This window comes from Saccopteryx leptura, chromosome 2, assembly GCF_036850995.1.
Source record: "Saccopteryx leptura isolate mSacLep1 chromosome 2, mSacLep1_pri_phased_curated, whole genome shotgun sequence".
NCBI classification, from domain to species: domain Eukaryota; kingdom Metazoa; phylum Chordata; class Mammalia; order Chiroptera; family Emballonuridae; genus Saccopteryx; species Saccopteryx leptura.
Window position 1 is genome coordinate 14,295,388 of NC_089504.1, and position 21,576 is coordinate 14,316,963.

The 21,576-nt window shown below is 49.4% G+C and overlaps 1 protein-coding gene across 2 annotated transcripts in view; it reads right to left on the bottom strand.

The window, feature by feature from the left end:
* GSN (gelsolin) overlaps nucleotides 1-21,576 on the bottom strand; it is a 60,385-nt gene that overhangs the window by 14,436 nt on the left and 24,373 nt on the right. The window contains exons 1-6 of one of the 2 annotated variants that reach the window (XM_066367279.1): nucleotides 12,420-12,584; nucleotides 10,710-10,914; nucleotides 9,825-9,979; nucleotides 5,099-5,260; nucleotides 2,975-3,124; nucleotides 1,694-1,783 (exon numbers count right to left, since the gene is read on the bottom strand). In XM_066367279.1, the coding sequence (XP_066223376.1) occupies nucleotides 1,694-1,783; nucleotides 2,975-3,124; nucleotides 5,099-5,260; nucleotides 9,825-9,979; nucleotides 10,710-10,914; nucleotides 12,420-12,548 (891 nt within the window). In that variant the 5' untranslated portion in view covers nucleotides 12,549-12,584. Of the gene's footprint in view, nucleotides 1-1,693; nucleotides 1,784-2,974; nucleotides 3,125-5,098; nucleotides 5,261-9,824; nucleotides 9,980-10,709; nucleotides 10,915-12,419; nucleotides 12,585-21,576 lie in introns of those variants that run through there. The other variant, XM_066367280.1, reaches the window with a different exon arrangement.

Below are 21,576 nucleotides of genomic sequence, written 5' to 3' on the forward strand. Positions count from 1 at the left end.
TTATACCATACTCGTCAACATTCAGAAGACTGGCACTACCCAGTGTGGACAAGGTTCTGGGTCAACGGCTATTTTCAACCCCCTGGGAAGGGTAATTTGGGAGTCCTTCCAGACTGCAGTTTAGTAATATGTATCAAAACTTGAAACAATGAGCGTTCTATACTTATTGAGTACTCAGAATATGCTAGCACTGTTGAAGCAATTTATATAACTGATGACTTATATAAGTCTAGAACTCCTTTAATCCTTGCCACACCCCTATGATAGATCTACTACCATCCCATTTTATTTGCACGAAGACCAAGGCAGAGAGAGATTATGTAACCTGCACACCTAAGAAGTACCGGCCCTGGGACTCGAACCTAGACATTTTGTCTCCAGAACCAGGATAGTCAGTCACCAAATCACTATTCAGCCTGTGACCATGTCTGGGAAGTTGCTCTAATGCCACACGTAGCACAAGTGCACAGAGGGAGTGTTTGCAATTAGAAAAGATGGGAACATCTAATGTCCATCATTAGGGATACGCTGAAATTCTTGTGCTCCTAAAATAGAAGACCACAGGGCTGCTATAAACGGCCCCGTGGGTCTCTAGTACAGGAAGACATGCTTGACCATGCGGGGGGGGGGGGGGAGAAAGCCACAGAACAGCATGAATAGTTTGGATCCATTTACATCAAGTAGAAATGGAAAATATATAATTAGATGCAGAAAGATGTAATCTGGACTTTCTTTCATCAAATGGTAACCGTGTAACCATGGTACCCTATGGAGAGGGGAGGAGGAGGGACCGATTTATTTTTAATTGAGTACTGTTACTTTTGTAATTAAAAACATATTTTAAAAATAGTACTGGTACCTATGTAATATTATTAACCAATGCCACCCCAATAAAGCCAATTTAAAAAAATAGTGTTGGTTATCATAAACCAGTAAAACTTTTATTTTCTTTATACATATAGATATAGATATAGATATATATTTTAATTTTTATGACATTTATTAGGGTAACATCGGTTAATAAAATTATATAGGTTTTAAGTGTTCAGTTCTATAAAATTTGTATATTGTATCTTTATATTTTTGAGTCTTGCTCATTTTATTTTTATAGGGAACACATACTCCTTTATCGGCATAAAAATCACTAATGCGGTTTTTCTCTGGAGGTAATGAGAACCTGTGCCCCATTCTGTTATTTCACCACAAATAAGCCCAGGGCACAGCATGGGCATCGCAGCCACATGGGGCTCTCTCCCAGAGATAGGCCACCAGGCCAGAGTTCCTTAGCTCAGAGCAGCAGTCTCAGCTCAGTTTTAAAAATCACAAGAAATTATAAATGAAGTCAATGACCCTAACCTTCTTTCTCTTTGCCAAACACATACCTATTTCTGTAGTGTTTCCCCAAGTACATTCCTCAAACACTTTCCCGTCACTTTTCTCTGTGGACTCCCAGAAATCCTGCAAAGTTGACTTTACTGACCTTCTTCCCACTTTACAGACTAGGAAACTGAGTCCCAGAAAGAGGACCCCACGGATGAATGTGGCACAGACATGTCTGCAGTCGACGGTTTTCCCTTGCTCGAGGTGCAGGAGGTGAAGGATGTAGATGGGTGTCCACTGGGACATGCAGAAGCCGAGTCCCCCGCCTCGCTGTCCTGACCCAGGGGACAGAGCAGGAGCAGCTGGGACTCACCTTGTAGAGCTTGGCCAGCTTGCGGTTGGCTGCGTCCTCCTTGGCTGTGTCCTCGGTTCCCTCGGGCAGAGCTGGCTTGGTGCCCAGCACCTGCAGAAACGGAGAGATGGAAGAAAGGGTGGCCGTGAGCTCGAACAGCCTCCTTCCGCAGGGAGGGGCCTGCGCTCCTGACCAAGCACCTCCCCAGGCAGGCAAGGACCACACAGGCATCCACACGACCCTCCAGCTAGGGGGAGACCCCCCTGGAGACATCCTGCATCTCTTCACACGCCTCGTGTGTGCAGAGCTCCAGCACATCGGCCTGTCGCCATCCATCTCCACGAGTTCCGGAGAACTCCAGCTCCTGCCTCCAGGACAGTCCTTCCGATACTCACTCTATCATTTCCTCCTAGGCCTTCTGAGAACGGTAACTACACCACTGAACACACTTTAAGGGACCCCGTTTAATGCTCACACCCACACCCGGAGGCACAAATTATCGCTCATTTCATGGAAGAGGAAACAGAAGTCCAGAGAGACGGAGTGACTAATGCACACAGCTACGCGGTGGCCAAGCAGAATCTCAACCCGTGACTTCAGAGCCTATTTTCACGACCCTCCGCCCTGGCTACCTCCAGCCTCAACAGCCCCAGCCACCATCCCTCCCAGGCCACAGTCACGTCCAGGCTCCTCCTCCTCATAATCATTTTCTCTTCCTAAACTGAAGCCCCCCCCAGAGAAGCAGGAACTAAGTGGCACGGAGCAGAGCTCATGGTCTCCTCCTTTTCCCGGTGAACTCTGCCTCTGTTGGTCTGTTCACACAGCAGAGCGGCTGACAATCGCCTCCTGCGGTTGACTGAATGGGCCGTAAACTATCAGGAATGGTCAGAAGAGAAGAGGGCACGGGGTCTCAGTGGTACTTTGCGGACCTGGCCCCACGCCAGGCTTGCCAGAGAGAGAGAGAGAGAGAGAGAGAGAGAGAGAGAGAGGGAGGGAGGGAGGGAGGGAGGGAGAGGCGGAGACCCTCTTCCCCAGCTGCTCTGGAGGACCTGGCCCTCCCAGCTGGAGGGTGCGGCTCACAACCCCAGCAAACACCAGCTCGGGGATTCTAGCCCCCCCCCCCTCCCCGCTCAGCGGAGTCTGGGCTGTCGGGGCAGCCGCTCTCCCCTACTTCCTAAGAGCTCCAGCTTGATAGAAAAGCAAATTCAACTCAAAATTGCCTACTAAATGTAAGAAAGTAAAGAGCATCCTGTCTCCATGCTCGGCCTCCGCCCTACACTCCTGGGATGCTGCCGTCAGTACCTGGATCATCGCCTCAGGCTCGGCGCCCTCCTCAGACACGTGCACGCGGGCCCGGCCACTCCGCTCGTTGTCCCGGATGCCCTTGGACACCTGCGTGGCCTTCAGCCTCTCAAATCGGTTGCTGTTGGAGCCGCACCACTGATAGATATCCTGTAAGACACAGACCCCGTATAAGGCCGTGCCCCAGCCTTCGTAGAAGCCCTGCCCAGTGACAAGGTCGGGAAGAGACTGTGGGGTGTGTGTAAGCTTGCCTTGCTCTCTGCTTGCGCAGGTGAGTGCCAGTGGAGTGTGCACATGCGCACAACCAAGAATAGCGAGTGTGATCTGAGTGCACCAGGGTATGTGAGTGCATGGCTCAAGATATGTGTTTTTCACAGGTGCAACTGCACAGAGCATGTGTATAAAAATGTCTGCCTGCCGGTGGGAGCGGAAATTGGTACAACCAACTTGAAAAACCATGTGGCTATAGTTAATAAAGCTCAGTCTCTTGCTATCTTGTGAGCCAGCCATCCTTCTCCTAGGAATATACCCAACAGAAGTGCATCCCAATGTCCACCAAAAGACCTGCACAAGAACACTGGAGTAGCACCACATGTAATGGCCCCAAACCAGAAATTGCCCCAGTGCCCATCAATAACAGATACGCATACATCGTGGCGTATGCAGCCAATTGAATCTTACAGAGCAAGAGAATGATCAATCTACTATATGGATGGATCTCAGAAGTGGAATGATGAGCAGAAGTCAAACATGGAAAAGAATGGTTCCATGTATACAAATTTCAGAAGTAGGCAACACTGCTCTGTGCTGTTGGGAGTTCAAGATGGCGGTTGTCCTTGGGGGTGAAGGGCTGGAAGGGAATAGGAGGGGCATCCTGGGGGCTGCTGATGTTCTGCTTCTTGGTCCAGATGTTGGTTACACAGTGTGTTTAGTCTGTGAAATCCAAAGAGCTGTTCACTCAGGATTCACACACTCTCCTGGGTGCCTATTATACTTTAATAAAAAGCTTACACTAAATAAGTATGTACCTATGTTTGCATGGACACACGTATACATGAGGATGGTGTGCAATGTCTGTCCACATTCATCTGCAGGTATGGGGCACGTGGATTTGGGAGGAATGGGTCTAGGCATCACACATCTGTAAGGTGGGCCTGGGTAAGTACACCCACACACATTGCCATTTTCGAGTGTGCATGCGCAACTGCACATTTTGTGTGTGTGTGTGTGTGTGTGTGTGTGTGTGTGTGTGTGGGTGGGTTTTTTTTCGTATTTTTCCAAAGTTGGAAACGGGGAGGCAGTCAGACTCCCGCATGCGCCCGACCGGGATCCACCCAGCATGCCCACCAAGGGGTGATGCTCTGCCCATCTTGGGGCGTTGCTCTGCCGCAACCAGAGCCATTCTAGCGCCTGAGGCAGAGGCCACAGAGCCATCCTCAGTGCCCTGGCAAACTTTGCTCCAGTGGAGCCTTGGCTGCGGGAGGGGAAGAGAGAGACAGAGGAAGGAGAGGGGGAGGGGTGGAGAAGCAGATGGGCGCTTCTCCTGTGTGCCCTGGCCAGGAATCGAACCCAGGACTCCTGCACACCAGGATGACACTCTACCACTGAGCCAACCGGCCAGGGCCCGCAACTGCACATTTGACACATGTATAGATGGGGCCCTGAACAACACACCAAGTCTGCGTGTGTAGGCTTTTGTTTTGGTGCCATGTCCATGCCTGGTGGGCAAGAGTCAATAGTTTTTGCACATGCCTGCCATGCATTTTTAAGTGGGTGACTTTATGTAAAAAGGTACACAAGATGTGCATATGAACACAAGATGTCAAGGAGTCTATATGTCAGTTGGAGCCTGAGCACACTGTGCAGGAGGCCTGTGCCCATGAGCATGACAGGTCTGAGTCTGCACATGTGGGGGGTCTCAGTGCCGGGCACATCTGTACCTGACTGTTTGCAGGTGTGTCTGACTCATGTACAGAGCATGTGCATGCACGGGGCTGCTGTGCCCGTGGCTTTCCTGTCTGCGTCTGTGTGTGTTAACAAGGGTGTGTCTACCTCCCCAGAGTCAGGACTGGCCCCGCCAGGAGTACCTCAGTGTCCCCCGGAAAAGGGCAGGGCAGGACTCACGTTGCCCAGGTCCAGGATGAAGCAGTCGCCATTGTTGAAGCTCTCCCAGGACACAGGCACCTCAGTGGCACGGACCACACGCCGCCCTTTGACCTGGAAGAGTCTCTGCACCACCACCTCATTGGGTACCACGTGCTTGAACCCTGATGCCACGCCTCCTTTCTGTTGGGACAAGGGGACAGCGTCAGCCCAGGGGAGAGGGCCCAGGAAGCAGACATGGGGAAAGGAATAGGGCTAAGCTGAAGAGAATTCCGGCACAGGACTAGAGGCCTCCCGGCAGATTCCGTACCGCGGCACCTTGCTGCCACTGCTTTGAACCCCATCCTCACTAACAAAGACCTCTGGGGCCACTTTCCTGTCTCAACACCATTCCCCAAGCATGTTCAAAGGAACCCTGATCCCCAAGACATTCTCCAAGAACAGGGTTTCCTGCCACGAAGGCCAGAAAGGCAGCCAGCCCATCCGGGCCCCTCTTCGCTGCCTCACTTTACAGAGTGAAGCCAAGACTGACTCACCACAGACTCCGCGAGGGCAAGGCGGCAAAGGGAGCTAGTTTTAATCAGGCTCCTATTATGTCTACACACAGTAAGTAATATGGAAGTGTTTGTGAAATGATAATGCCCCCTGTGCTGGGCTATTTGCATGTGTCATCTCTGAGACAGGTGTCGTTATCCCCACCTCACAGGTGAGGGAAGTAGAGCCCAGAAGCGAACGGACTTGCCCAAGCTGGGATTCAAACCCAGGTGGCTTTTCTGTGCTACCCAGATAGGGGTCCATACGGCATTGTTCTCGGTTCCCACGTAACTTCAAAGGAAACTTTCACAATGTCCGGAGCCCTTGTAAAAAAAGTTAAAAAAAAACAAACCAAAAACCCAGATGTGACTGAATCTACAGGTTCTTCCCTGACATCAGGCTTTCTTGGGGCAAAAGGTCACTATGGTCACCTCGGACAGGAGGCAGAAACAAGCTCCTGTCCCAAGCAATGTCTTTCAAGAAGAAATGTATACTGCTCACAAAAATTAGGGATATTTCAAAATGAATATGAAGCTATAAAATATCCCCTAATTTCTGCGAGCAGAGTTCTTTTTTCGTTGCAAGTGAAGCGCCCCCAGGTGTCCTTTCTTGGTACCAGCATAAGGCCCTTCAAGAGCATCCCCTTGGGCTCAGCAAGGCTGCTAAGGTGTTCAAAGGGCTTTTCCTTATGCCCTGCTTCAAAAGCCCTCCTGCCGGGGAGCAGGTGAGAAAGGGCGGCTGGAGGAAAAGATGAAATGCCCTGTGCTCACCTGGTAATGATAGCCAAGGATGCTATTCACTAAGGGCTGGGGCACCTGCTTTATGGACATGCAATGTGGTGTCACAAGCTCTCAGGTAAGACTCTCATTCACAGGCAAGGAGACTGAGGATCAAAGAAGTTAAGCCCCGTGTCCAGGATCCTCGCTATTTGGTGGCAGTGCTGGGTTTTACACCCAAGCTCACTGTTCCAGGGACCCACCCTTCCAAGTCTGCCAGCCTAGTAGTTCCTAGTGTCTGTGGGCAGCCCTGACCTGGGGACTTCATCTAACTGCAGCTAAAGAGGCAGTGGATCTGAAAAGTTTGACCATTTTCGTGGATTCCTCAGAGACAAGGAAATGGGGGAAGAGAAAGACCCTTAACCTCTTTTTCATACATTCTACAATATTGTATTTGTTCAAGCATGCCTGTTATTAAAAAAAACAAAAACTGGAATGCTTTTTAAAAGGGTTGTTTTATTCATAAATCTTGGTTCCAATACATTCTCTGTGTATAAACTTATAAAATAAAAGAATACTGGATTTCTAATGATTGTGGCATGCATTTCTTGATTAACTAATTCTCCTGATCTAGAAAATTAGACTTGAAGAGACAAGTTAACAAAATAACAAAAGTAAGTTCTTCAAAGACAGTGGATCTACAAATGCAAGAGGCAGGAATTTTTTGAAATTTTTACGACTTATACTATAATCTTTAGGATTGATTATTGCTTTGTATGGTCTAATCATTAGGTGGGTGAAAACGGGCATCATATTATTTGAATAAAATTTAATAGGATAAATTGTTTTAAAAGCCACTTTGCAAATTAAAGTAGTCAGATATTTTTAGATCGTTCTATATCTATAAGAATATACACGTCTATATGTTCAGAGAGAGACAGAGAGAGAGAATCCATTATTTGGTGTGCAACCCCAAAAGTAGAACCATGGGAGGACTTTTACTTTTGATAACATGTATTTCTATAATGTTTGACATTTTACAATAAGCTGGTCTCACTCTTATAGTCAGAAGAAAGGAAAAACTGGAAAGATTTACATTTTTTGAAATGTGAAATTGTTTCTAAAACAAAGAAAAATGTAGTGGCTGGGGCTGGTCCCTTCTACCTTCTAAACACAGAGTTCCTTATCTGTGAAATGGGAAGGAGGATGGGAAGGGAAGGATTCAAGTGATTCTCTGAGTGTTTCCATTGTGCTCCTGGGGTCAAGGGCTTCTAGAATCAGCCAACCCACACTCTGTTTGAACAAAGGGTTTCAAATAGCCAGCCCTGAGGGGTCTCTAGGGTCCTGTCTGAGGGTCAAGGAGGAAAAGGAGGAAGAGGAGAAAAAGAAGAAGAGAAGGAGGCAGTGACTTTTAAAAGGACTTGGGGGTTGCAGAACAAGATGAGCCAGACCCTGTGGCAGCTCTTCTAGTAGTCCTGTCCCCTCCCTGCCCCTTCTCACACTGGAGGGCAGAATGGGTTTGAGGTGCAGGCTTTCACAGGAATAAGTCTTGCATAACAAGCTCTGCTCCTTGGGGATCTATAATTGATGAGGGCTCCCGGCCAAGAACCTTGGCTGGGCTTGCCAAGTGCGGGGGCAGCCGGCGGGCTTGCAGAAAGTGGCAAACAGGACTGGCCTGGGAACTCACATTTGCACCAGGAGCCTGGGCCTTTCAGGACTAAAGTCCCAATCTCGGCCTGGGTTGGGAACCCTTCCCTCAGAGAGTGGCCCTAGAACATCCTGGAAAAGTCCCCAGAGTGGGGGAGGCATGCAGATGCCTAGGCTTCATCTGAGCTAAGATCATAGACCAGGGGACCTTGAACTGTCCACTCAAAACCAGCTCCATGCTAGCCCCTCACACCTAGGTTTGAATCCCAGCTCCATCACTTACCAGCTATGCAAGTTGTTGAACTTGTCCTTACAGAAGCAACAATAAGCAGGCACTGTTGTTACATAACCAATAAACGTTTGATGAATGAATGCCAAATGGGGAATGTGTGAGAGCACACACCCAGAGGCACACAGCTGGCCCTAAGCCTCACAGTGAGAGGGGTGGCCTTGGGACTGGAACCTCAATCTCTCTGGCTCCTTGTCAAGTGCTCTTTCCACTTCCTGCTCCAGTAGCTGCAAAAAAGCCAGGTACTTCTCCAGGTTAGGGGACTGGGTTCCACCCTTCTCACTTCTTCTTCTAGGTATCATAGCCCCAGAATGGGGCGGAGGAAGAAGGCTGAGCTACCTGGACAGCTCAGTAGGAGCTGTGAGCATGGGTGAACTGGGGGAGCTGCAGACAGGGGGCGCTAGCAAGCTCTAGAGAATCCAGCCCAGCTCTGTCCAGCCACGGGCTGGGGCTCTGTTCCCAGGACACACCCTGCCCTTTGCTATCTCAGTCTCACTAGCACTTTCCCATCATCCAAAGCCCTATGCCTCACCTGGGTACACAGGGTCATCACCCTGTTGACACAGAGGACCCTGAGTTCCAGAGAGAGACAATGACTTGTATAAAGTCACACAACACATTAGCGGCACATACTTGACTTGAGAGGCTGGCCGGTGTAGTGAAAAGAATGGTGGAAGTGAGGAGATCTGGGTTCTGGTCCTAGGTCTCGGACTGACTTGCTCTGTGGCCCTGGGCCAGTGCTTAATCACTCTGTGCCTCAGTTTCCCCCTTCATCTCTGAAGAGATTTCGACTCTGACATTAAGGTCTATCTGGCTATCAAAGCTCGTGATTCTATCCTGACCAAAAGGAAGCCCAGTTTTTCAAAACTACAGTTTTTCCTGAACCTTTCCAAGGTGCCAAGCCCCATGGAAGGCATTTCCCAGCTACCCGTTCACCAACTCCTCTGCCCAGGCCTGAAGGGCAGGTATAACTGGCTCTCACGTAGCTGAAGAAGAAAGGGAGGCTCAGGGAGGCCAAGTGGCTTGCCAGAGTCACACAGCATATTAGGCGACAGCTTTGCAGGCTTCCTGGCTTGTTTTGTTCAGCCCTACCTGGCTGGGGGCTCGGACTTTTCAGAGTTCGAGTTCAAGGGGGATTGTAATGAATAGAAAGAGGAATGTGATCAAGGGTGCCGTTTCAAATACCCAATCTGGGACCCTCTGTTGGCAGGGCGCAAGGACTACGGGTGCAAAAATAGGATTGGGCCCAAGGCCAGGACAGGTGAGTGGCTGGGTTTCCACTCACGGCCCACCCCTTCCTGCTGGGGCTAGGAAGACAACTGTAAAGTGATGGGGAATTCTCTTCTCTCCACTTTAAGATAAGGAACCAGAGGCTCAGAGAGGGAGTGTGAATTGTCCAAGGTCACAGAGCTAGGAAGGGTCCAGGATTCAAACCCAGGGCTGACCACTCCAAAGGCTGAGCTCTGACCTATCTGCCCATATCACCCCAGAAGGCTGAGAGGAGGGTGGGCCTGAGTGAGTCCTGCCACTGGTGCATCTGTCCCTGCTACCCAGGACCAACCTTGTACTTGAGGCCGGACTTGAAGTAGCCGAGGAAGGTGGCCGACTCAAAGCCCTGGACCTCGCGGTGCTGCACAGCCCGGCCGTTCAGGTAGTCGTCCAGCTGCACGGTGAAGATGGCGGCCGCCCCGCTCTCATCCTGGCTGCATTCATTGCCTGGGGACGTCAGAGCAGCGTGAGCCTGGCTTCCAGAGAGTTCTCCCAGCCTCCTCTGGAGGACGAGTCTGGAGCCCCCAGCACTGTGCTGCCCTGGCTGGAGAAGCTGGGCAAGCCCCTGCTTTCAGTGAGCCTCAGTTAGTCCATCTGTATCATGGGTAGATGGGGGCCTGCCTCCATGGTCGCTAAGAGTGTCCCCAGCTCCTACACATCCCCCTACACTTGCCTCTCTGTTCTCCCACACTCACTCAACGCTACTGAGCATGAAGTCAGGCCTAGGAGCATCAATTCAGATTAGGAAACTGAGGCTCAGTGAGGACTTACTGAGTCACACAGTAGAGCTGTGGCAGCGACTCCAGGCTCTCGACTCTGAAGGGTAAACTGGGACATGGCTGGAACTGGGCCAGGGAAGCGGTGGAGGGGTCATGGGTCCACAAGCCACCCCCAGTTCTGAGCGCCATGCTAACCTGTTTAACCCTCACAGCACCCCTATGAGATAGGGGGGCACTACTAAAGTCACAGACACTTTACAGAGGCTCTGAGTGACCTGCCACAGGACAGAGCTGGGCTCTGACCTTGGGGACACCGGCTCTAGAACCTGAGGGCACGTAATCCCTAGCCAAGGGCCTAGCACATATGTGATGTTCCGTAGTCACTTAGCTCCCAGGGGGGCTGCCTGGAGACCGCACCCCGAGAGGCTGTGCTTTATGGAGGTGGAGTCTGGCCTCACCCAGCCAGTAGTGGAGGTCGTACTGCAGGTTCCCGTTCCTCAGCTGCACCGTCTTCAGGATGACATAGGCGTCGCCTGTGAAGAAGTCTCCGTAAAGGTTGGGGGGCACGGGGACCAGGTCAAACTTCTCCACACGCCAGATCTGCAGGCCAGGCTCCTTCCCCGCCTTGAGGAACTCGGGGTGCTCCACCACCATGCTGCTGGGCTGGAAGAGACAGGGCGGCGCCTGAGCAGGGGCAGGGGTCCCGGCAGGGAGAGAGACCCCGGGGCACGAGGGAGGGGGGTTTCTAGCACCAAGAGCATCTCACTTGAGCCCTGACTCCCCACCCCTGAGGCAAGTCTAACCCCTTCCACAACCTGTCTCCATGAGTGAGTGAACAGGGCAGAGTGTAGGCTCCAAACACTGTCCTTGGTCAGCATCTGCCTGTTCTACTCAGCCTTCCGGTGATGGGGGCACAAGGGACTCAACCTCTTTTCTTCCCTTCTTACTGCCAATTGATTGGTACAGCTGAGGCACAGAGAGGTGAAGTGACTCTGCCAAGGACCCCCAGCTAGGAAATGGTGTGACAGGAATTGCCCCAAGCTCTAAGAGCACAAACTCTGGGACCATGGGAAGACCCCCTCAAATGAAAATGGTAAATCTGGGGGGGTCCCCAGGAGCTCAATGTGTTTCCTTCCAGCATCCTCCATGGCTCTTAGAACTGGCAGACTCCTAAGAGAGTTCATCACCCAACCCCATTCTGCAGATAGGAAAACTGAGGCCCAAAAGGGGAGGAGGCTGGCCCAACATCACACAACCTGTTTGCTTTTGCTCTTTGGAAGTGGGAAGATTTCCCATTCCGCATTCATGTCCCCATCATATCCCCAAGAGGGATCAAAATGACGGCCCAAGTGGCTTCCTGCGCTGTCTGCCTCCTCCCTCCTGCCCCCCAGAACCCCACCCCCAAATTCCATTTCTTGGAAAAGGCGGACAGGATGCAGCCAGGGTCTGCAGGAGCCTGTTGGGAGACCAGGTGGTCAAGGATGGGGGAAAGGCTGTCAGACATGCAGGAGGGCTACAGACGGAGGGGAGTGGGACTGTTAGCCTTGGTCCAAAGGGCAGAAATCAGCAGGCACAGGTCACCCGGCCGGCGGGAGGACAGATCTGGTGGGACAGGTCAGAGAAACCAGAGACAGGGAACTCAGGCAGAGATGTGGAGAAATACACAAGGGAAACAGGAGAGAGGAGAAACCAGACAGAGTAGAGGAGGTATCAGAGAGGAGAGATTAAACCATTATCATGACAATAAGTAGGCAGAGGTGAGATCATACAAGAAAGAGGGAGAGGGGAGAGAAATCAGATGAAAAAGAGGAATCCGAAGTGGAAGAAATCAGAAGAGGGAAAGGGAGAAGTCAGGCAGAGGGAGGGAAGGAGAGACACCAGACCTGGAAAAGGAGAAATCAGGCGGGAGGATGGGTAAGAAATCAGAAGGCGGAGAGGGAAAAGAAATCCGGCCAAGGTGAGGTTAGCCTCTAGGGAGGGAAACAGCCAGGTCCCCGAGGCTCCCACCCACATCCACGGGAGCCCCGGAAGCAGCAAGAGATACTTACAAAGCAACAAAACAGTTTTTCCATTCTAGACCTGAATTACTCCCCTTTTCCTAGCGCTGTATCTGCAAGAACTTACAATAGAGAGTTACTCCGGGAGCCCCGGGGCCCCTGGGCACTCACCCGCCCCTGGGTCGCCGGTGCCTGGGCTGCCCCCCGGGGTGCGGAGGCAGCATGGGTCAGTGGCGACAGCGCGCACAGCGCCAGGACCAGCGCACCCAGCATCGCGGGCGCGGAGCATTGTGGAGCCATGGCGGAGAGGTCGGTAGAAACCCAGGCGACAGCCAGCCTCCGACTTCGGGTCACCGGACCTTAAGTAGCCGCTGGCCCATCCCGCCTAAGCCGGGACCGCCCCGTAGGGAGGGCTCAGGGCAGGGCCGGGCCCCTGTGGGCCGGGCAGGGGCGGGGATCTGGCCTGGATTTTGGAGACACCGGGGTTCCCATCGGGACCGACTCCGCTGGGTGCAGCGCCCCTTCACCCCAGCTCCCGGGGGCGGAGACCAGGCACAGGGCTTGGCATACAGCAGGTGCTAACTCTGTGCACTCTAAATGGGGGCCATTCATGATTGGCAGGGAGCCCAGCTCAGCCTCCTGTGGGACTCAGGCAAGACCCCTCCCACTTCCGCACCTAACATCTCCTGCATTTACTGAAGGCTTTCCATGCATCATATGAAGGCTGACACAGCCTAATACCCTTTATCCAATGCAGGGTGGGTATTCGGACAGCCCCATCTCACAGAGGGGAAAACTGCCTGCAAAACAGTCAAACAACCTGCACACCACTAGGAAAAGGTACAGCCAAGATGAACCCAGGCAGTCTGGGTGGCCTACCCACCTAGGTGGCATGCAGCTGCCACCAGCCACGGGCAGACTGAACCCCTGAGCCAGCAGGACCCCGGGACTGGCAGGCAGACCTCTCACCTTCTGCAACTGCAGGTTCTACTTTACTCAATACCACCCTCTTTCCTTTCTTAAACAAAGGTTTTATTCTTCTTTTCCCCCAGTACTATTTCGTATTGGTTTCAGGTGTACAGAATAGTGATTAGACAATCAAAAATGTTTTTATTCTGAAAATATTTATTTTCATCAAGACATAAAGTCACATATTTGTACAATTGTTTGCTTCCTCTCAACCCTGCTTACTTCTCCCCAGGGACAACCACTTCTGTCTACCCCCTTTGGCTGATGAAATCAAGAGTTGCTTCTTGTAGTTGTTGGTTTTGGTTATATTTTATTTTGGTTTTTGTTGTTGTTGTTCTAGGTCCTATATGTTGCCCTCCTCTCAGAAAAGATATGCCTTTAAATCTTTCCCCACTCCCAGACCCGCTTCCCAACCCTCCACCCTCCCACTCCTGAGGCATACAGTCACTGGGTTAGGAGAAGTGCTCCCCAGACTCAGTCCCCCCAACTCCTCTCCCCCCTCCCACCACCCTACTGGACTCAACTGCTCTATTTCCAAGGTCTCTCTTTTTTAATTGCTTTTTTAAAATTAATTTTAATGGGGTAACATTGATAAATATGTTTCCCACAGGGTACATATGTTCAGAAAAAACATCTCCAGGTTATTTTGACATTTGATTATGTTGCATACCCATTACCCAAAGTCAAATTGTCTTTCGTCACCTTCTATCTGGTTTTCTTTGTGCCCCTCCCCTCCCCCCTCTCCTTTTTTCTCCCCCCCCATAACCACCACACTCTTGTTCATGTCTCTGAGTCTCATTTTTATGTCCCATCTATGTACGGAATCATATATTGAATAGTTCTTAGTTTTTTCTGATTTACTTATTTCACTTAGTATAATGTCATCAAGGTCCATCCATGTTGTTGTAAATGATCCAATGTCATCATTTCTTATGGCTGAGTAGTATTCCATAGTATATATGTACCAAAGCTTTTTAATCCACTCATCCACTGACGGACACTTGAGCTGTTTCCAGATCTTCGCTATTGTGAACAATGCTGCCATAAACATGGGGGTGCATTTCTCCTTTTGGAACAGTTCTATGGTGTTCTTAGGGTATATTCCTAAAAGTGGGATAGCTGGGTCAAAAGGCAGTTCGATTTTTAATTTTTTGAGGAATCTCCATACTGTTTTCCACAGTGGCTGCACCAGTCTGCATTCCCACCAGCAGTGCAGGAGGGTTCCCTTTTCTCCACATCCTCGCCAGCACTTATTCTGTGTTGTTTTGTTAATGAGTGCCATTCTGACTGGTGTGAGGTGATATCTCATTGTGGTTTTAATTTGCATTTCTCTAATGATTAGTGATAGTTGAGCATTTTTTAAAAAATATTTTATTTATGCCTGACCTGTGGTGGCGCGGTGGATAAAGCATCGACCTGGAATGCTGAGGTTGCTGGTTCAAAACCCTGGGCTTGCCTGGTCAAGGCACATATGGGAGTTGAAGCTTCCTGCTCCTCCCCCCCTTCTCTCTCTCTCTCTCTCCCCCCTCTAAAAAAATGAATAAATAAAAATAATTAAAAAAATATTTTATTTATTCATTATAGAGAGGGGAGAGAGAGATAGAGAGAGAGAGAAGGGGGGAGGAGCAGAAAGCATTAACTCCCATATGTGCCTTGACCAGGTGAGCCCAGAGTTTTGAACCAGCAACCTCAGTGTTTCCAGGTTGACACTTTATCCACTGCGCCACCACAGGTCAGGCAATGTTGAGCATTTTTTCATATGCCTATTGGCCATCTGTGTGTCCTCTTTGGAGAAGTGTCTATTCATTTCTTTTGCCCATTTTTTGATTGGATTGTTTGTCTTCCTGGTGTTGAGTTTTACAAGTTTTTTTTTTATAAATTTTGGTTATTAACCCCTTATCAGACGTATTGTTGAATATGTTCTCACATTGTGTGGTTTGTCTTTTTATTCTGTTCTTATTGTCTTTAACTGTGCAAAAGCTTTTTAGTTTGATATAGTCCCATTTGTTTATCCTGTCTTTTATTTTACTTGCCCGTGGAGATAAATTGGCAAATATATTGCTGCAAGAGATGTCAGAGAGCTTACTGCCTATGTTTTCTTCTAAGATGCTTATGGTTTCACGGCTTATATTTAAGTCTTTTATCCATTTTGAGTTTATTTTTGTGACTGCTGTAAGTTGGTGGTCTAGTTTCATTTTTTTGCAGGTAGATATCCAATTTCCCAACACCCTTTGTTGAAGAGGCTGTCTTTACTCCATTGTATGCTCTTACCTCCTTTGTCAAATATCAGCTGTCCATAGAGCTGTGGGTTTATTTCTGGGTTCTCTGTTCTGTTCCATTGATCTATATGCCTGTTCTTATGCCAGTACCAGGCTGTTTTGAGTACAATGGCCTTGTAGTATAACTTGATATCCGGAAGTGTGATACCTCCCACTTTATTCTTCCTTTTCAAGATTGCTGAGGCTATTCATGTTCTTTTTTGGTTCCACATAAATTTTTGGAATATGTGTTCTATATCTTTGAAGTATGTCATTGGTATTTTAATTGGTATTGCATTGAATTTATAAATTGTTTTGGGTCATATAGACATTTTAATGATGTTTATTCTTCCTAACCATGAGCACAGTATATGCTTCCACTTGTTTGTATCTTCCTTGATTTCTTTTATCAATGTTTTATAATTTTCCAAGTACAAGCCTTTAATCTTCTTGGTTAAATTTACTCCTAGGTACTTTATTTTTTTGGTTGCAATAGTGAAGGGGATTGTTTCCTTAATTTTTCTTTCAGACAGTTCATTGTTGATGTATAAAAATGCCTCTGATTTCTGAGTATTAATTTTATATCTTGCCACCTTGCTGAATTCATTTATCAGGTCCAGTAGTTTTTTGACTGAGACTTTAGGGTTTTCTATATACAATCTCATATCATCTGCAAATAATGATAGTTTTACTTCTTTTCCAATTTGGATGCCTTTTATTTCTTCTTCTTGTCTGATTGCTGAGGCTAAGACTTCCAGCACTATGTTGAATAAGAGTGGTGAAAGGGGGCACCCCTGCCTTGTTCCTGATCTTAAGGGGATTGCTTTTCATTTTTGCCCATTGAGTATGATGTTGGCTGTGTGTTTGTCATAGATGGCCTTTATCATGTTGAGGTATGTTCCCTGTATTCCCACTTTGCTGAGAGTTTTGATCATGAATGGGTGCTGGACTTTATCAAATGCTTTTACTGCATCTATTGAAATTATCATGTGGTTTTTCTCCTTCCTTTTGTCTGTATGATGAATCATATTGATTGATTGCAAATATTGTACCAGCCTTGCCTCCCCAGAATAAATACCACTTGATCATGCTGTATGATTTTTTTCATGTATTTGCTGGATCTGGTTTGCTAATATTTTGTTGAGGATTTTAGCATCTATATTCATCAGGGATATTGGCCTATAGTTTTCTTTCTTTGTGTTGTCTTTGCCTGGTTTTGGAATCAGAATTATACTCGCCTCATAAAAGGAGCTTGGAAGTCTTCCTTCCTCTTAAATTTTTGAAATAGCTTGAGCCCAAGTTCTCTTTGCCTCCCAGAACTCCCCCACTCCCAACGGCCCAGCATGATGACAAAAAAGAGAACCAGGGAGTCAGAGACCTGGCTTTGATTCCCATCTCCACTGGGGGTAAGTTATTTTCCTTTTCTGTGCCTCAGTCGCCTCATCTACTAAAGGGATACCGTAGTTGCTGAGGATTAACCCAGCCTCTGTGTGTGAAAATGGCCTGGCTGACACCTAGGTAAATGGGGGTTCCTGTCCCCCTGCCCCATAGCTACGGTTGCCTGTTGCAGCTCCTTCGGGAATCCAGCTTCTATCTGGTCAGGCTCACGTTTGCCCTCCATCCTCCACAACTTCCTTCTACTCAAGGGAGTGTGCAGGTCAGATAAAGGACTAAGGGAAAACACATACACAGAGACGATGACTCAGACTGTATGTATTAGAAGAAGACTACATGGAGAAAGGGACTTGTAACCCGGGCACTAAAGGACAGGAAGCGTAAGGGGAAATAACTATGCTATATTACTTTTATGAGTCTGATTAGCCATAGAATTGAATTAAAATGAGAATACACTAATATGACAAGCTTATAAAATAACTTCTGTAAAGCCACCCATGTTAATCTTCGTAAATATAAAACCCAGCTTGTGACTCTAGCGATAATTGTGATGTAATATTACCAATCTAGCAATCAAAGTCACGCATTCTGTAACAAATCAAAAAAGCATATCATCAATCCTATGCTTTCACCTCTGGCTGAGTTCTTATAGTCCAACAGCCTGTTCCCCTCCTAGAATAAGGAACATTAATGCTGGTGACGAATCACAGCCATCTGACTGACATACATCAAGAGTTAACATAGAGCAAGAAAAATAAACCATCAGCCCCCCACCCTGGAAAGTAATTATTGTTTTTCAAAGAACAATGACTTGAGTTTATAAGATACTTGCTAACTTCAGTTCTAGTTAGTTACAAGGCCAAGAGGACCATGGAAGTCCAACCAGCCATGAATATAAGAAAAAACCCTTTTCTCAAGAAAACTCTCATGTCTGTTTTTCCTCTGGGAGTTTTTTCCTCCCCAATTCTGCTGATCCCCTATATAATCTGGCCAAAAAGTCTGAGCTGGTAAGATGGGTTTTGAGAACAGGAGTCCCCCCATCTTCTCAGGTGGCCGACACTTGAATAAACCTCTTTCCTTTTCACCAGCACCTGTGTCACAAATATTGGCTTTTCACATCACAAGCAGCTGAACTTGCATTCAATAACAGGAGGGAGATTACAAAGAAGAGCAGGTGAAAGGATTAGTCAAAAACCATATATACATAACACAGAGACTCAGAGACAGGATGGCAGTAAGAGAGAAAGGGGGGTGGGGTAGGTGGAGGTGGGCAAAGGTGGAGACAATGGGGACAAGAAGAGACTGCTTGGGGCAGAGGGTACACGATGTGCTGTGCAGATGTTGTATTGAGTTTTACACTTGAAACCTGTACGATTTTGGAAGCCAGTGTCATCTCAATAAATTCAATTAAAAAGAAAAGGAATTTCTGGAGAGGGAACAGCATGGGCAAAGGGTAAGCGGTAAGCAAACACAGGCCAGATGCAGCGAATAATGAAGAGGTCCAGTCTAAACCACAGCGAGCAAGAGGAGATGAGGCTGGGGGCTGGGGGGGGGGGGGCTAGCAGGGGTCACAGGGGCCTGTGTGCTGCACAGGAGAGCCTGAACTTCAGCCCAGGTTCTGGGGAGGGCGGTGGTCACAGAGAGATGCCAAGTTCTCAAGGCCCGCTGAGCCTGCAGTGCGCCAGCTCCGGCCGAAATTCAGACAGCTCTTCCCTCCCCTGAGGCATTTTGGGGATAATAACACCCCACAGTTCTCATTTGATCTGTTGGAGACATCAAGCAGCTTCACCTCTTTGGATGGCAATTTGATTATCCAAATTCAAAACACACAACACAACCACAGATCCACTTCCTTCAGAATTACTTACAAAGAAACACAAAAATATACGTGCAAGGATGTTCACTGAAGCATTGTTTGAAGAAAACTGGAAAGGACCCAAATCTCCTCGTTAAATAAATCACGGAGCCGCCATACAATGGACCACTCTGCAGCTGTGAAAAGACAATGAGCCAGATCTGACCGTGCCTGGCACATAGTAGGCACCTCAATAAGCGAAAAGCAAACTGTACAACTATTGGCTGCTCTCTGTTATATGTTTTTTAATAAGGGTATCTGTTTTTGCATCCATCCTTAAAAAGAGAAGGAGGATAAACACCAAAGTATCAAGGCGGTTTGCCTGCGAGGTATGAGGGGAGAACTGCTCCCTCCCACGCTGCCAGGGTGGCCTGGTCCGCCGTGAACTCCTGGAACTCCGGAGTCAGCACGGGGAAACATTTTAGGGTGACGAAAACATCCTAACACTGGATTACAGTGATGATTACACAACCAAGAACTCTGCTAAAATCCAGAGTCCTCTAAGCTTACAACAGTGAGTTGTTATGGTATATAAATTAATCCTCAATATACTTGCTTAAAATAAAAAAAATAAAAAAAGAAACTTGCTGTAGGATTTAAAACTATTTACAAGTATGTATCCAGGATACTGCACTTTTTTTTTTTTTTTATAACAAAACACCGATCTAGAAATAATACCTTTAAAAATACGCTTAAAGGGATGCCTGTTCGTTAGATAATCTGGAAAACCCAAACAACTAGGAAGGAGAAATTTCCTTGTCACCCCAGCACCCAAGTGACCCTGAGCCAGCAGCTGGCCCAGCTGTGCGGTCTGTTCTCGGTGTAGTGTGGCCCTGACCTCTTCAGTTGGTGATTAACAGAGGGCTTCTGTGGCTTGGCCTTGGCCCCACAGTCTGACAAGCAGTCCAGGGTCACTGGCTCTCAGCTTAATGATCATCAAGGCCCTGCAGCTTTGCCTGCCACATCGCCCTGGAGCCTGGGCCCTCAGCACTGGAGACCTGGTGAATGGGCCCTGGCCCTTGACCTCAGAGAGCCCACAGCCTGGGAACTCTCACTCCAGGACAGGGATCTGTGTGTGGATCCTGTGATGCAGGCTGTGCCCGGCCTGACAGAGGATGTATGGGTTCAGGAGAGTTGGGGGGAAGATTTGGGTGCAAGAGAAAGATCCCTAGGTAGACAGGAAGACGCCCCAGTGCCAGGCTTGGCTCTACCACTGACTTCCTGGGTGATTTGGGGCAAGTCACTATCTTCCTCTGGGCCTCAGGGTCTCCCCTGTGAAAGATGGGGCAGGCCCCTATGCTGTTCCCAGTTCCAGCACTCCCAGACACTGGCTGTGCAACCACACCCAGCACCCACACGTCTCAGCCTCAGGCTTCCCCTCTGTAAAATGGTGCTGGACCAGGTCACCTCTACAGGTCCTTCTGCATCCGACAGTCCAGGGCCCCTGACCTGCGCGAGGCACCGCCAGCACCAGTGGCAGCATGCCACCTCTCCCCGGGCCCAAACACCTCTGGGAGAAGGGAGGGAGGGCGGGAAGAAGTGGGGGGTCCAAGACTGCACCCCTTCACAGCAACCAGGGGAAATGGACATTCACGTTCCATCTCACACGGGCGGATGAGGCTTGGGGCGGTTCAGTCGCTTGCTCAGGGCCACGCGGCTGGAAAGAGGCACTGTTGGATTCCAACACAGGTGTGGCTGGCCCCAGTCCCCAAGCTCTGTCTGGGCAGATCAAGCAGGACCTCTTGGCACCATCCGGCCTGGGCAGGGCGTACCAGTGTCCCTGCCAGGTAAAGGGTTATAGTTGCTAAACCAGGCAAGCCCACGCCAAGCCTGGCAGCCGGGAGTCTCTGGGACAGCTGTCCCCACCACACCTCCCAGGTCAGGGCAGGAGGTGACACCAGGAAAACCCTCTAGCCCTCCACATACCGGTGTGAGCACCCAGGACAGAGACATGTCCTGGGAAGACCCCCAGGCTGTGGCCACTGCGTGGAAGATGGACTGTGGCCCCTACACCCGTGCCGCTCACGGGCACTCAGGTCAGGTGGCGTTTCTCTGACTCGGGAGGCGGTCTGGCTCGGCCACCTCTCCCTCTCTGAGCACATCCTAGTCCTTTCCCTTCTCTGCACCTCAGAGGTCCCCTTCACCTCTGATCCTGGGTGTTCCTGGCTCTTACCCAGGGTCACAGTCACACGAGGCAGCTTTTCAGTGTCTGCCACAGGAAGGACCCCTATAGCCCAAGTCCCTCCCCTGTCGTTCATCCCAGGACCCCCACAACCAGCTCTGGTCTTGCTCCCTCCAGGACCGTGGGCTAATCTCCGTGTCTCTCTCGGCCTCCTCGGGCAGCTACCAGAGTCAGGAGGAGGCGGCCTCGCCCTCTGCCCCCGGCCACAGTGTACAAAAGGCCTTGGCCAGCCTAGGAGACACCGCCCTGTTCTTTTCTCTTCACCCCAAACACTGCTGTTCTTGATTTCCCAGAAGCTGGCCCCTCGTGGGAAGCCGTCTCTTGGAGCTTGTTTGCTTCCTGGCTCACGGCTGATCTCTGGGTCCTTGTGGGAACATCCGCCCCTCTGCCCAGGATTTTGCTAATTAGGACAATGGTCAGTAAACAGAGACGCCAGTTATGAAACCCAGTGAAACTGAACAGGGCTTCGGTGAGGTCTGGAGAGCCCCATGGACTTGAAAGGAGGAGTGTTGTAGAGTCTGGGAGACTCTGTTTCCGTGATCAGGGCCTCAGTTTCCCTATCTATAAAATGGGGGAATGATACCTAGCTCACAGGGCAGTGAGGAGGCCCAAGGCCCGACACACAGGAGGAGCTCCCCAGCAGTGAGTCCCCTCCTTCTTGAACTGTCC